General features: G+C 37.5%; 1 protein-coding gene and 1 long non-coding RNA gene across 2 annotated transcripts in view; one reads left to right on the forward strand and one right to left on the reverse strand.

The window, feature by feature from the left end:
* The window catches only part of gabra4 (gamma-aminobutyric acid type A receptor subunit alpha4), a 28,629-nt gene extending 23,266 nt beyond the window's left edge, over positions 1 to 5,363 (reverse strand). Inside the window, exons 1-2 of the mRNA XM_066720613.1 lie at positions 4,944 to 5,363; positions 4,581 to 4,699 (exon numbers count right to left, since the gene is read on the reverse strand). Of these exons, the coding sequence (XP_066576710.1) occupies positions 4,581 to 4,699; positions 4,944 to 5,029 (205 nt within the window). The 5' untranslated portion in view covers positions 5,030 to 5,363. The remainder of the gene's footprint in view (positions 1 to 4,580; positions 4,700 to 4,943) is intronic.
* A 7,799-nt stretch (positions 5,364 to 13,162) lies between these two features.
* On the forward strand, positions 13,163 to 14,101 carry LOC136766798 (uncharacterized). The gene is made up of 3 exons (XR_010821773.1): positions 13,163 to 13,650; positions 13,759 to 13,850; positions 14,032 to 14,101. It is a non-coding gene; the product is annotated as an uncharacterized LOC136766798 (long non-coding RNA).
* The last annotated feature ends 238 nt before the right edge of the window (positions 14,102 to 14,339 follow it).

The raw sequence follows: 14,339 nt of genomic DNA on the forward strand, positions 1-14,339 counted from the left end.
AATAAGACATTACAAATGTAAAACAGCACATGATGACTGCAATAGAAAACGCTACAGGCATTAGCAAGGTACCAAACTGTTATTTTTTGGGGTAAGTGTCTTGATTTTTAGGCCATTATATAGCATTTACATGAATGAATGAATGTTATTGTAATTTACTGTAGGGCTAGACCAAATCAAAACACGTATCGCTTATGGGAATGTGAGTGTTTATCGCTTGTTCCTAATTCACAACACCCAATTCGCACAACCAAAATAAAACCCATCTGTCCAGTGAAAGGGGGTAAAACAGCACAGCGCTTGAAGTAGGCAGGAAAGTGGGAAAGTAAAACAACACCTCTCGACCGATCAGCAGCTGATATTTTACATATTTGAGAGGAAATGTACACCAGTGAAAAAACAAGCTATAACAGAAAAAAATGCTTTTCTCACTTTCTCTGCTTTCCACCTCTATTTATTTAATTCCACTCATCCCCTACTTTTCATTACTTTTAACAAGTAATAAAACCAAATAATCTCATAGAAACTACAAATGTGTAGAAAATAATATCACTCTGGTGCTTTTTTCTTGTTATAATATTTTTGCACCTCCCACAACAAACACGCAAACACAAACTACATACATCTACTTTAAAATGTTGTCAATGGAAATGTATGTAGCATGTCCTAAACTAATAGGCCTTTGTAAAACTGGGAAAATCAATCATTAAAATAAAGAACGATGTGTAGCCAATAAAATGCAAATGCACAATTCGATTTTCTCATATTGATAAGCTTTGCACATTAACACTTATAAATCTTGTTCTCATGGTTTTGGTCTATGTTTTCCCCCTCCTGGCTGCAATAAGTTCAACACACTGGTCTGCCCGTAGATTCAACCACTGCAGTTAGGGCAGATATTTGAGAATATCTATTATTTGTTATTGACATAAATATATAGAGAGATACAGAAGAGAGAGAGAGAGCAGCAAACTTCAGACAAGGTACTCACACTGGCAACACTGACATAAACACAGCTCCAACAGACTTTCACCTCCCAAAAACAACATTTGAATGAATGCAGCCTAAATGTACTAGGCCTACAGGAGCAGCTCCAAGGAGGACGTATGTAGGATAAAGGTCTAATTAACCACAGAGCTGGTATTGATGCAGGTTGGGACTCAAAGTGCACACATTACCGCAATGCAAAGAGTCACCTGTTGCCACTACAGATGCATGACTTTATTTTATATTTAAGCAGGTTTTGATATGATTTTGTACATATTACTGATGTTCAGTAGCAACAGACATATAGTGGTTATCTGTGATGTTGCATTTATCATAATTATGCATATATTTCAGCTACAAAAGTATATGAATCTTACAGTTCATGTTTTATTACTACTAGAACTAACTCTTGATTATTATGCACTTTTGATTATTACTGATTTGCATGCACTTTGCCAATATTTGTTTTCCTGTACAAGGGTTTTTGCAATGACCAGAATGTTTTTTGTTATGGTTTTATTTATTTGACCTCAATTCGAGAAGATTTCGACCACTTTAAAGTTGTCTATAAAAAGCAGAAACTTGTTTCGAATTGATTTAGCCCTGAAGTTTGTTAGATTTGGTGCAACGATGTGAATCCACAGCCCTTCAACACCTAGCAAGAGGTAAGCAGCGAAACTCCCAATTTGCAGCCCGAAATGTATTTCTTTCGATACCGGGATATTTTGCAATGCTCCCAGGAAAGGTATCACTTAAAATATCGCGGTGCAATATGTTTGATTTGGACTAGCCCGTAGTTTAATTAATTTTCATATGTATAAATAATTGTAATATATTTGAGAAATAAACCTTGTATAAATATTCTAGGTAGGTTATGTCCAATCCTGGTTTAAACAATTTTTATGAGAGAAGATGCTACAAGTAACAAAAATAAAGTTTTTTCATAAAGATATTTGTTTGTCTAATCTTTATGAGTGACTTACGATAATTGAATATGTATATCAAGTCAATATCAAGTGTTTTTCTCAGAAATGGAGACATCACATTCGATAGATACCTATTCATCTAATTAATTCCTGAACTATGCATACATAGCACTAGCAAACTCCAGGGGTTTAATATTCTGTGGTGTCTGGTTCAAATTGGCCTCATGCAGCTCACACATAATGATAAAGAAAGTGATCATCTCTGTGAATGCAGGCATCACCTGCCACAGGATGTATATGAGAGAGTCCAGGAACAAAGCTTTTACCTTCATTCCTCCATACTCACTTATTTATGTGTTTCTATATTTATATTGTGAACTAACCATATATATAAAACACTGGTATATCATATAAAATTGAATAGGACTTTTCATTTGCAATTCACTTTCAGTCCAGTTGTTCTGTGAGATCTTCTTGACACTCCTATGTGTAACACTGCTATACTTAGGGCAAGATTCCCTACTACATTGGCAGATGTGTGCGCCTCACCATAAAGTCCCACCAAGGCTGGCAGTGTCACAACGTACACACAGTTACGTTGTACCACACACAAAGAGTTCACAGTCCATGAGAAACATGCCAACGACGGCATCCACAAATCACATTTTTCTTCACATGTTTCTCTGGTCACCTGTTCTACTATTACTTTTGGTCTGGGTTCTGCTCTGGCATGCTATGCAGACTTCAGTACAAGAGACCCCACCGTTGGCTTCAGAACTCATAAAGCCTCTGCCGTTTCACAGACAGAATAATTGTAAAATGACAAAAAGTACTATTCCTCGTTGAACCCCTGTCAGAATAAATCCGGTCTCACTAGAGAAAACGATCTGTAACGTGTTACAAATTGCCTCTGTATCCTCGGACTGCCACGCACACCCTCTACATAGCACACACCATTTGGTCCATTATCAGGGAGATAGTACCAATATTGGTATTTGTCATCTAAATATTGTTAGTTTCTCGTGGCTGTTTACACATCTATGTGGTTTCACTGTGGTTGCACTCATGTCTCCCTGCACATTCTGTTCTTGGTGGTTATTGTTTGCTCTTCAAAAGATGTAATTGCATGTTTTTCATGAAGTGTTACACGTATGTTTATCAACAGTATGAATTTGGGGTCTTTCTAACTTCTTGCTGTTTCCTAGGCAACCTGTTTTATTTATTTATTTCCCCCTCACCAACAGGATGCAACAGCTGAACTATGTAGAAAGAATGGCTCAGAAATGATACGTTCACAGAGATACGTCTATGTCATTAGTGGCTTTAACTCTGTTCTCGCCAGATTGTAGGTTTGGAAACTACTTGCTTTGTAGTTACTTTGATGGGGGAGAAATAAAGTATACAGATTATACATTTTTAAATCTATAATTATTAGTTTTTTTTAATAAATATACAAGCTATTTACTTTTATAGAGTATAACACATCAACACTTTTCTTCCATCCCCCCCCCAAAGAAAGCAAGCATTTACACGTACGGTTAGTCAATCTTTCCAAATATTTAGGAAAAACAGCAGCAGCTGGTATTACTGCAGGTAGGCACTGTCACGGTGCTCTGCTTGGCAACTGACGGTACATGCAATGTTTAACACTTTACTTAACATAACGGGGTGACACTGAATCATACAAAATGCACTACAAACTAAAACCTCTATGACTTAACCCAGCACCATCTCTAAAATACAGTATAAAACATACTATATACAAAGGCACAAAGGTTAGTGTTGTCAAAACAGAACACACCATTTGAATAACTAGATGTGTTTATAGTATTATGTAATGTGTGTAGCTGTATGTATTCAAAAACCACTGACTGATTGTTACATACTGCTTTAGCATCACATATGTTCCTGGAGGCAAAGACTTTACACTCCTACTACTGTCATGCAGCATTTACATACACAAACACACACAAACACACACACACACACTCCCTCTCTCTCTCTCACACACACACACTTTCTCTCACACACACACGACACACACATTCACACACACACACATACATGACGCACACACACACACGACACACACATTCACACACACATAACACACACACTGTCTCTCTCTCTCACACACACACACACACACACGACACACACACTTTCTCTCTCTCTCTCACACACACACAGACAAACCCCCACACTCTCACACACACAAGAGCAGTTCCTATTAAAACAGTGAATTTAGTAACACTGTTGACATTGCATAGCCCAACTATGCCTCAGTCCCCATCTCCTCCTTTTTTAAGAGATCCAAAGCACAGGCACACCTCCAGAGTTTATACTGAATAAACACACTAAAACAGGCTCTCAAAAACTGTGGCGAAAACCCCTATCTAGGTCCTGTTTGCTTTTCGCAGATACAACACGTATAATGTATTAATTTTCAATGAATCCCCTTGCTCTATAATTTACATCCCCTCCTTCCACCCAGTATCTCTCTTTTTACTTTAGGGAAAAGCATTCATATAGTTGCTTTTGATCTGTCGTATTCATCTGGGATTCATGTATCTCCCTGCCCTTCATCGAAGTGGATGAACTACTTAGGAAAAGAAAAAAAGATGGTCCGACTAAGAGACTACAAACTGTGAAAGCTTGATCACATACCCCCAAATCCAGGTCGCAGCCTGTTGTCATAACCATCCAGAAGTCGGTCTAGGATCCGGGTGAAATTTTCAGGATATAATTTTTCATCCTTTTTGACCTGTCCGGAGCTTTTCCTTATACTGCAAAATAAGTATCAATAAGACAATATATATTTATCTTCTTTAAGGATGGCATTGCACAAGCACACGTTTGACTTCTATATGATGCTGATGATAATGATTATGATTGTTACTACTACTACTTCTCCTGCCACTACTATGACCACCGTCACTACTACACACCAGGTAATCTGAGATACTAATGCCTCAATCACAGAGCTCTTGTGAATAAAAGGTGAAATTGACCAGTGAATCCGCTACTCACCAAGCTGCCACGCAGAGAAAGTAGATCAGAGTGGAAATGTAACTGGAGGACATCGCAAACACCATCTCCTTCTTGGCAGAGACCATCTTTGCATGCCATACTTCAAGCCTGTTTCACATCTCCCCTCACCAAATGTCTTGTCCCGAGGAGAGATTACCGCCGTGCAGGAATCAACACAACTGTGTCAGCGCAACGCCTGCATTTCTCTCTCTGAAGGGGAGAAAAGCTCAGCCGAGGCTCCTACTTGCACATCTCTTGCTTGCTTGTGGTCGCCAGACTAATGTGCCCCAGCCCGTCACTCTGTTGGTGGCGAATACCCAAAAATAACCATCTCTTCACATGATCGCATTACTGGAATGATCAACAGACTGGAGGTGACACCAGCATATGCTTCGTTTTATTGCAAACCTGGGTTCTGCATCGGTGGCACAATAATCTCCGTTATGATAAAACATCACCATCGTGGAAAAGATGCATGCGTCTTATGTAACGTTTATTTAGCACGACTTCGCAGGTGTTTGCAGTTACTTCGGTGTCTGGCAGCATTTGTTTACCTCCAACCCAAGGTCAATTTTTTTTTTCTTCTTCTGCGGAAGGACCATAACACAATTACAGACACTGGCAGCATTTAATACGTATCACACGTCTTAAAACGTGTCTGCCACACCACACAATGCATTGAACCATCCCAGCGAGGGAACTGTGTTCACTTTTGGAACCTTTTAATATCATTCAAGTTGTATGTTTTGTACATGTATGTATTCATATGTGTGTATGAACAGAATTCTTGGAAAGCTGTAACATGTATTTGAAAAATGTGTGATGTGTGTGTATATATATATATATATATATATATATATATATATATATATAGGGGGGGAGGTGGGGGGGTGACATAAGTAAATAGACACACCCTGATATTCAAGTTTACATATAGAGTTAGTTGATAAAGTAGGCATTGTGAGCTATATCGTCAGCGTCACGCACCAGAAGTTGCCACATTCTCCAGAAAGCCCTGCAACAAACAGCCTTCCCGGTGCCAAAACCGACTGCCCCAAAGACGACTGTGTAAACTGAATCCAATTAGCTTCCCATGAGGCAGAACGTGTGAAGTTGTAGTTAAGAACTATCAGATGTTATAGTCACTGCATGGGGTATAAGAAGAGTAAAACGATACAAATCCATATGTTGGTGTCTGGCAAAGTAATACAAAAAAGTGTTAACTAAGTTCTCTCTCTCACTCACTCACTCACACAAAATTACATTGACACTATGTCAAGAGTATTTAAAAATCCATCAGCTATTGATTTTGTCTAAATTATGAAGCCAAGATATTATATATACACCGATCAGCCATAACATTATGACCACCTGCCTAATATTGTGTACAAAACAGCCCTGACCCATCGAGGCATGGACTCCACTAGACCTCTGAAGGTGTACTGTGGTATCTGGCACCAAGACGTTAGCAGCAGATCCTTTAAGTCCTGTAAGTTGTGAGGTGGGGCCTCCATGGATCGGACTTGTTTGTCCAGCACATCCCACAGATGCTCGATTGGATTGAGATCTGGGGAATTTGGAGGCTAAGTCAACACCCTGAACTCATGCTTCATCAGACCAGGCCACCTTCTTCCATTGCTCCGTGGTCCAGTTCTGATGCTCACGTGCCCATTGTAGGCGCTTTCGGCAGTGGACAGGGGTCAGCATGGGCACCCTGACTGGTCTGCGGCTACGCAGCCCCATACGCAACAAACTGCGCTGCGCTGCACTTATATATATAAACAAGAGGTGATTTAATAAATACAATTTAACGATTAGGCTACTATTTAACTTGTTACTTTAAATGTACATTATTTAACTTGCATAGATAGGTTGGCATATGTTGGCATAAGTAGATTATCAGTGTTATTCACTTCACCTGTCAGTGGTCATAATGTTATGGCTGATCGGTGTATATCCAGTGTTGAATTTATATTGTCAGTAATTTAAATGATGGTCAGGTAAAGGTCAGTATTAGATTACAAAGCAACAAGTCTTTTTTATTATTTATTTTTTCCTCTGTATGCATAGCTACCCACTTTTCAGTATATGATGGCTGTGGTCCATTTTTCATAACTTGATGATTCATATCTTATATACAGTAGATCATAATATTTTGGCTAAACATCTTGGAGTATTTGTATGTATTTCAAGCACTTGGTTATGGCAAATACGTGGTTGGGTTAATGATAGTCACTGTCCAAACCATAAAACCATCCATTAACAAAACTTTTATTCATTAAATCAAAATGTCTTTGAAAGTCTACATCCCACCCTTACTATTTTGAGTTTTTATTTTTGTTGTTGTTGTTTGTTTTTTATACATTAAACTACTGAAATTTGTCTGCTTTAAAACATTAACTTGTCATTACAGAGGTATGACATAGATTTCTACAAATATACAAAATTGTTAATCAGTATTTATTATTTATTTTTAAATCCAACTACACAAGTGTCACTTTAGTTCACATGTCCATTGACTCCGTTGAGAGAGCACAAGACATGAAATGCAGTTACAGCATATTCAGTTGGGTGCTTGACAAAGTGGTTTAAAGTGAGTAGGAGGTCAAATTAAACTAATGACTCAGAGTCATGATAAAAGAGGTCTAGTAATCAAATACAAGTCTATGAATGTCACTTAAGAAAATGCAGAGAAATCCCAATACTGCATAATTCAATTCCAATATTGAAAATCTGTGCTGTCCACTACACTTTCAGTTCCTCATTTGTGAATTCCTTATAATTGTATCTTGTGTAATACTGTGGGATTGTTTGTCGGTAGAATTGACAATATTTATCCTAAGGCACATATTTCAGTAAACATTAAGTGCTAGTTGTTTGTTGTGCAAGCCAATTGTGACACCTAGAACATTATCTCATGGGGAAGCACTTTAAATCCCTTTGCTTACATGTTGCACTCACAGCACGAGAGATCTGATAGAAATCTGGACCCTTTTAAAGCAAGATATGCAACATTTTAGGATTGGCAAAAGGTCTGTCTCTACACTCTGAAATCAAATTAACTGTTCTTTTAGTGTAATGAGTAAACATGGATTTATGTTGTGACTCAAAGAAGTATTCCCATGCCAAGCCTATGTCACTGGACTCCTTGTGTGATGAGCTCCTGGCAGTGATGTAATTCCTCCATTTCTGTACGGGGAGTGGCTGGACCTGCCGCAAAATATACCCTGAGATCTAGAAGCTTTCATTCTAAACAGTGTGGCAGTAACCAAAGATTGATGGCTTACCCAAGCCAGGCAAGGACCCACAGTTTGCAGGAAGTTTTCCAACCAATATCCCTCCAGAGAGGTTGCTTCATGATGTCTGAGTAACTGGTCCTCCCGTCCTCCAGCAGGAAAAAAATCTTGCTGTATTTCATTCACAGATGACAGAAAATCTTTAATCTCACATGGAGCATTTTTCATTGTGATGACAAATTGCCAACAACAAAACTGTCCCATAATATTAAAACAAATACTATTTTTTCTTTCCCCCCCCCCCCGTGTTTTTGATTAAACTGATACAATGGTGCCAGGTATTTTTACCTCTTAGTGGTTCTGTTTCTTTAAACATCTTAATTGTTGATACAATTGACTTGTTCTTCCGGCTGAAAGGGGTTTTACATAACTAAACCCATTTTTCTTCCCAACAGCACCCTTCTGTTGATCATAAAATGACTGTATCCTTTTTTGTAGTTGTTGCAGTGTTTGTGTATTCAGTGGAGAAGAAATTCGTGCCAGCGATGAGACAAAGAACTGACCACTAATTTCCCGTGGTGTCTCTAATTGAAGCAAAATTAAATTTGTATGATTAAGAAATTCATTGCCCTTTCTGAAAATAGTGTGTAAATTATGCTTAGGCGTAAAAGTCTTAATTAAATAGTGTATTTAATTGCCTAGGAAATAAGCATTTAATAATCCCTTATTAACTGATTGAGACCACACACAAAACATCACTTTTCCCAGCACCAGACATGTGAGTGCTTTCACTGAGTCACATTATTCTAAAAAAAAGTTAAAAATAAAAGGACATACATACTGGGTCTAACTTGTAACAGGGCTCCTTGTGTTACTTGTAACTTAGGGCTCATCATTACGATGAATACAGTAAAGTACACAATACACCCTAAATAGGCACCAAAGTGCAATATTTTATGCTGTGAAATAATTTAGTAGAAAATTAATGTTAATAGTGTTAGTGGTGTAAACTAAGATTTTGATTTGCTCTTACCACAGCTACAAATGCTAAGCTATAATTGGTATGAGTGTTGGCTTCAATATGTTTTGAAAAAGGTGTATTGCTTACTGATATGCAAATACAAAAAACAAGAGGATTAGAAACATGGGAAAGATCTCCTGGTTGCAGATTTTCTCCTTTGAGGGTTGCAGCTGCAGGAAAAAATAAATGCTCCAGATGTACATTACAGATTGTCCTGAAAAAGTATTAAAGAGACCACAGCCAAATAAACTGAGTGTCATCATGATTCAAAAATTGCTTATTTATATATTGATTTCTCTTTTGGCAAATGGGTAAAGTTCCTTTCAACACCACACCGTTTCTTTTAAATGCACTCCATCCCATTTTCAGTCTTCTTTTAATGTTTCTTAATACTTCTTAATACTGCACCGTAACATAACTTTTGACTTCTTCGAGTATCCATTGAGCTACTTTAATTTCCTTAGATTTAACATAGCTGTTGAACATGACTCGTACGTTGTTCAAATCAGTTTAACTTGATTCCTTTTTCTCCCCAGCCCAAAGTGTTGAAAACTTCTTCAATAGTTTTGGAGAGATTGTGTCTTGACTCCTTTGCAGATCTTGATCTTGTCAGTGTCTCGATGGAGTCAGTTTGTTGATGATTGTATTGTTGTAGATATATTTAATAAGAGATACAGGTTTCCTCAATGTTTTGATTTATTAGAACCCTGATAATCGAGTTTGAATATTTTGTATCAAATGCTTTCTTATAGTCAACAAAGCCCAGCACAGAGGAAGCTCATATTCTCTGCATATTTCCAATACTTATCGTATGACTCGTATATGATGCATCCTGTTATATCCACTTCTGAATCCTGCTTGTTCTCTCAGTTGGGTAAAGTCCAGGGTGTCTATCTTTGTAAATACTTTGTATAAGATGAGAAGTAGACTAATGGGGGTATAGCTCTTCAGATACACTATTTCTCCTTCCTTGTAAAGGAGAATGATGGTTGTGTTCCACTTATCTGGTATTTTATTAACTTTGAAACACATTGTGAAAAGTTTTTAAAGAATATTCACCATTTCTTCTGCAGTTTCTTTTAGGATCTCCACTCCAGGTGTTTTTCCATTTTTCATCTTCTGTATGGCATATCCTACTGCTTCTGGAATCACACCTGGTATTTCAACTGACTTCTTCTTCTACTTCTTTACTGCTGTCACCACTACTATATTGGTTTTTGAAACATTCTTCAGAAAATCTAAAAAAAAAAAAATACTTTTATAGAAACTTATTTGATCAAAGCATACAACAAGTGCTCACTTATGTTGGTAAAACCTGGTCACTAATGCACAAATGTAACCGAAACTACAGACAACATAAAGGAGCATGGTTAGATGTATGTTTGGAATAACAAGAAAAGAGACAAATAAATGAATGCAGCTGAGAACAAATGAAAATATGTGACATCATTGAAAGAATGAAAATGTTAGAATGGCAATGGGCCGGACACATTGCAAGAAGAACAGATCAAAGATGGACAAAGGAAGCTACTAAATGGATCCCAAGAGATAAAAAATACGTAGAATATGACGACATAATAGATGTGAAGATGAAATAATAAACTTTGCAGATATGACATGGAAAAGAGAAGCTGTAGATCAAAACAAGTGGAAACATCTTGAGGAGGCCTTCATCCAGCAGCAGACCGATATGGGCTAATGGTGATGGTAATGATACAGTATTGTTTAGAGAAGAAGAGAAGGACAACCCCAATCTCACACTCCCATCTACTCAAGCATATGTATTCAGTAAGAAATTCCCCTTCCCAGCATGTGTTACTGTGTGAATTAATCAATTTAAAGAAAATCATGAATGATTTCCACTCAAAGGGAAAAGTTATAAAGATAAGATACTTTTTTCTCAGTTCCCTGGTGCAAAATCAAGGGTTTATCACAGTTTTACTTCTGACAATTCCATAAAATCAATTAACTAACATTCCTGAGCAGGTCTTGTTCAGAGTGATTAAAACAAAACTGCTGTTAGGGTAAAACAGTCAGCATACAATGATTCTCACTGCAGATTTTTTGAAGGAGCTTGAATAAAATGCAAATTCGTGTCAGGGAACAAAAACAAAAAACAACTATCCCATGTGTATCAAAATGATCTTGCCATACAACTAAACTCTCTCCTACAAATCAAAGTCTATGGAGAACAGCATGTGATTTTAAAGAATTCAGTAGTAACCATCTTTTGTAACCATCTTCTTTACATTTGAACGTGATTCTCAACAACAGCTTTTGATGTAATTAAGGCTTTGAGTCTATAAATTACATGGTACAATGGAACTAGGAAAAACAGGATATTTATTTACTTAGTATGTTGTTACAATGTTGCCTGTTCAAGTAGCAACTTTCAGGAATTAGTGTCAACGTGCTTTAAAGTTGATCTGTGAATTTTTCCATTGAGTTACAAATTGGAATAGAATACAAAAGATTGCAACTAATTTCAGAACTGAGAACATGTTTGTACCATGGGATACTACACATTTCCATATTGTTACCATGTTTTACCAGGATACACCACACTACACTATAATAATATATACAATAGTATACTACTACTACTACTACTACTACTACTACTACTACTACTAGTAATAATAATAATTTTTATTATTAATAGTAAGTGATATTGTGGAAATAGATGCAAAGACAAATTCCACCATTTTACTATCTAACCCATTTTTACATCTTAACCCCTATAATAGAGGCACAACAACAAAAAGGCACACAAAGTGTGGTGCCGGACAGTCATACTGGAACAAAACATGTCATACCCCAGCAAACACCATGGTACACCATATACACTACTGTCATATGGGACAAAATGTGTTGCAGCCTCATCTTTGGATCATATATATATATATATATATATATATATATATATAAACTGCCACTGGTCTGTATTGGTTACGATGCAGTGGCGCAGCGTGTATTTTCCAGGAAGGGGGATGAACACAGGTTCAGTGTCCATCTTCCGAGGGAAGTGGCATGTACATGGAATGGGTTTGCTGAACAACACTCGTATAAATACTGAATTTTCTTCCTCACGCTGATCAAATCTCTGATTTAAAAAAAATAAAAAATAAAATAAAAAGTAAATGTGTGCGTGCGTGTAATTACAATCAACAACTTTGCCACAACTTTGCAACTTTGTAGCTGCATTTGAGTGATCTCTGCTTTCCTGTCTGATTTGCTAGGCTTGCATGAACTTTGGCTGCCTAGGAAAATAGTACTACTATTTATTTAGATATCATATTAAAGGTATGTAAAGAGAAACGTTAACATACAAATTAAAGCTTTTAACTCTATAACAAGTGTCGCCATTATATATTACTCAAACAATATATACATTATCGAAAACATCCTCGCACACACATACATATTTAATCTAAACAAACCCAAGACTGAAAGACAATGCACGTTGTTTTACTACAAGGGTACAAGGGTCACAGGTGCAACTTGATCTTCACCCGCTGGAGATGTTCCTTAATGCCGCGTTAAAGCACAGAAGCCTATGTGTTGCATTTCATAAAGTAATCATATTCATCAATACACGCATTGCCTCTGAATGCATGCGAGTGTAGCACTATGTCGGTTGTGTCAATCACTGCTTAGAAAAATACAGTTCAGTTTAATCCCGCGGAGTTACATAATTCATAACATGAGGTGTGAGTGCGGTTGTTTTTTTTTGTTGTTTTTTTTTGTAACTTCCCACAAGCATTGATTGTTTTACGCATTGCGATTTTTCAAAAACATCCTCTGTGTTCAACCCTAACAAATAATGAACTTGATTGCTAACCCGTGACGCGCAGTTAATGTAAGATAAGCACTTGCACGCTGCCAGGTACCCGTGAAATGCGCAGATCCCCAAACGTGCCTGTTTTCCAGGATGTCCTATGGACGGGCGATTAAAGGAGGACGGGGATCTGAGTTGAATGCCACTATTCCTTATGATCGCCTGCCTTACAACACAAGGGGACCTGCTTGATGCAAATCTGATCCGGACACTGCTGTGTCTGCTGAAATGCTAAAATTAGCCGGAGGGGATGTGATCTGACTAGCATATTGATTCAGCTCCAACAACAGCATATCCGCGATCGCCGTGATATATAAGACAAAGAGAGAAAAAATTGCTTGTAAAGCTGAGATCTTTTTTTTTTTTCTTTTCAGCATTTTGTAAAGATTTTTTTTGTTTCCAAGCAAACAGTGTTTTGATGTTGGGTAAGCTACGCGCATGCGCTGATCTTGTCGGAATTATTGCACTGCCCAGGACTAAGTTGCATTCCTTGAATCTTCGCTCAAAGACATTTCTTTAATCAAAGTTAGGAATGTGGAGAGTTCAAGACCGAGGATGTTTGGGGATTTTATCTCTTCCCTTGATGGTCGCCATGGTCTGCTGTGCGCAAAGGTGAGATCTTTTGCATCTATAGTCTTTTTTCTTTTTCATCATGTTGTCCCTGCCTCTCAGTCTGCAGTTTGGTGAGATTCTGAATCAATCCATATTTCTTCCCTTTAGCGCTAATGAGCCCAGCAACATGTCCTATGTGAAAGAAACCGTGGACAAATTGCTCAAAGGATATGACATTCGCTTAAGGCCTGATTTTGGAGGTAATTTATTTCCCTTAATAGAGTTCTATTCGTTTGTTACTGTTGCCCATTGAAAAAGACAGCAGGCAATCAGTCTTAGAGCATGTTCTAATATGCATGGTGATTTTCATAGTCATGCAAAACTGCAGAAAGTTCACCATGAATAAAGGTATTAATACATGTAATGCATTTGCAATTGAAGGTCCCCCTGTAGATGTTGGGATGAGCATAGACATCGCCAGCATTGACATGGTCTCAGAAGTCAATATGGTGAGTACATTTAAATATTATGCAAGTCATCAATGTAGACAGTATGACAAATGCAAAAGACTGTGATGGAACTTAAACGGACGGTTACATGAAGACCACAGTGATATATTGGATTTATGGTGATGATTTATTGTGTTGCCAGGTTAAATAAGTTGTTATTTACAATGGTAATACATTTTAGTTTCGGTTTATGGATCTCAGAAGGGGGCACGTTTTGAAGTATCTCAATAAGGCGTTGAA

The sequence above is a fragment of the Amia ocellicauda genome, chromosome 13 (genome assembly GCF_036373705.1).
Source record: "Amia ocellicauda isolate fAmiCal2 chromosome 13, fAmiCal2.hap1, whole genome shotgun sequence".
NCBI lineage: Eukaryota > Metazoa > Chordata > Actinopteri > Amiiformes > Amiidae > Amia > Amia ocellicauda.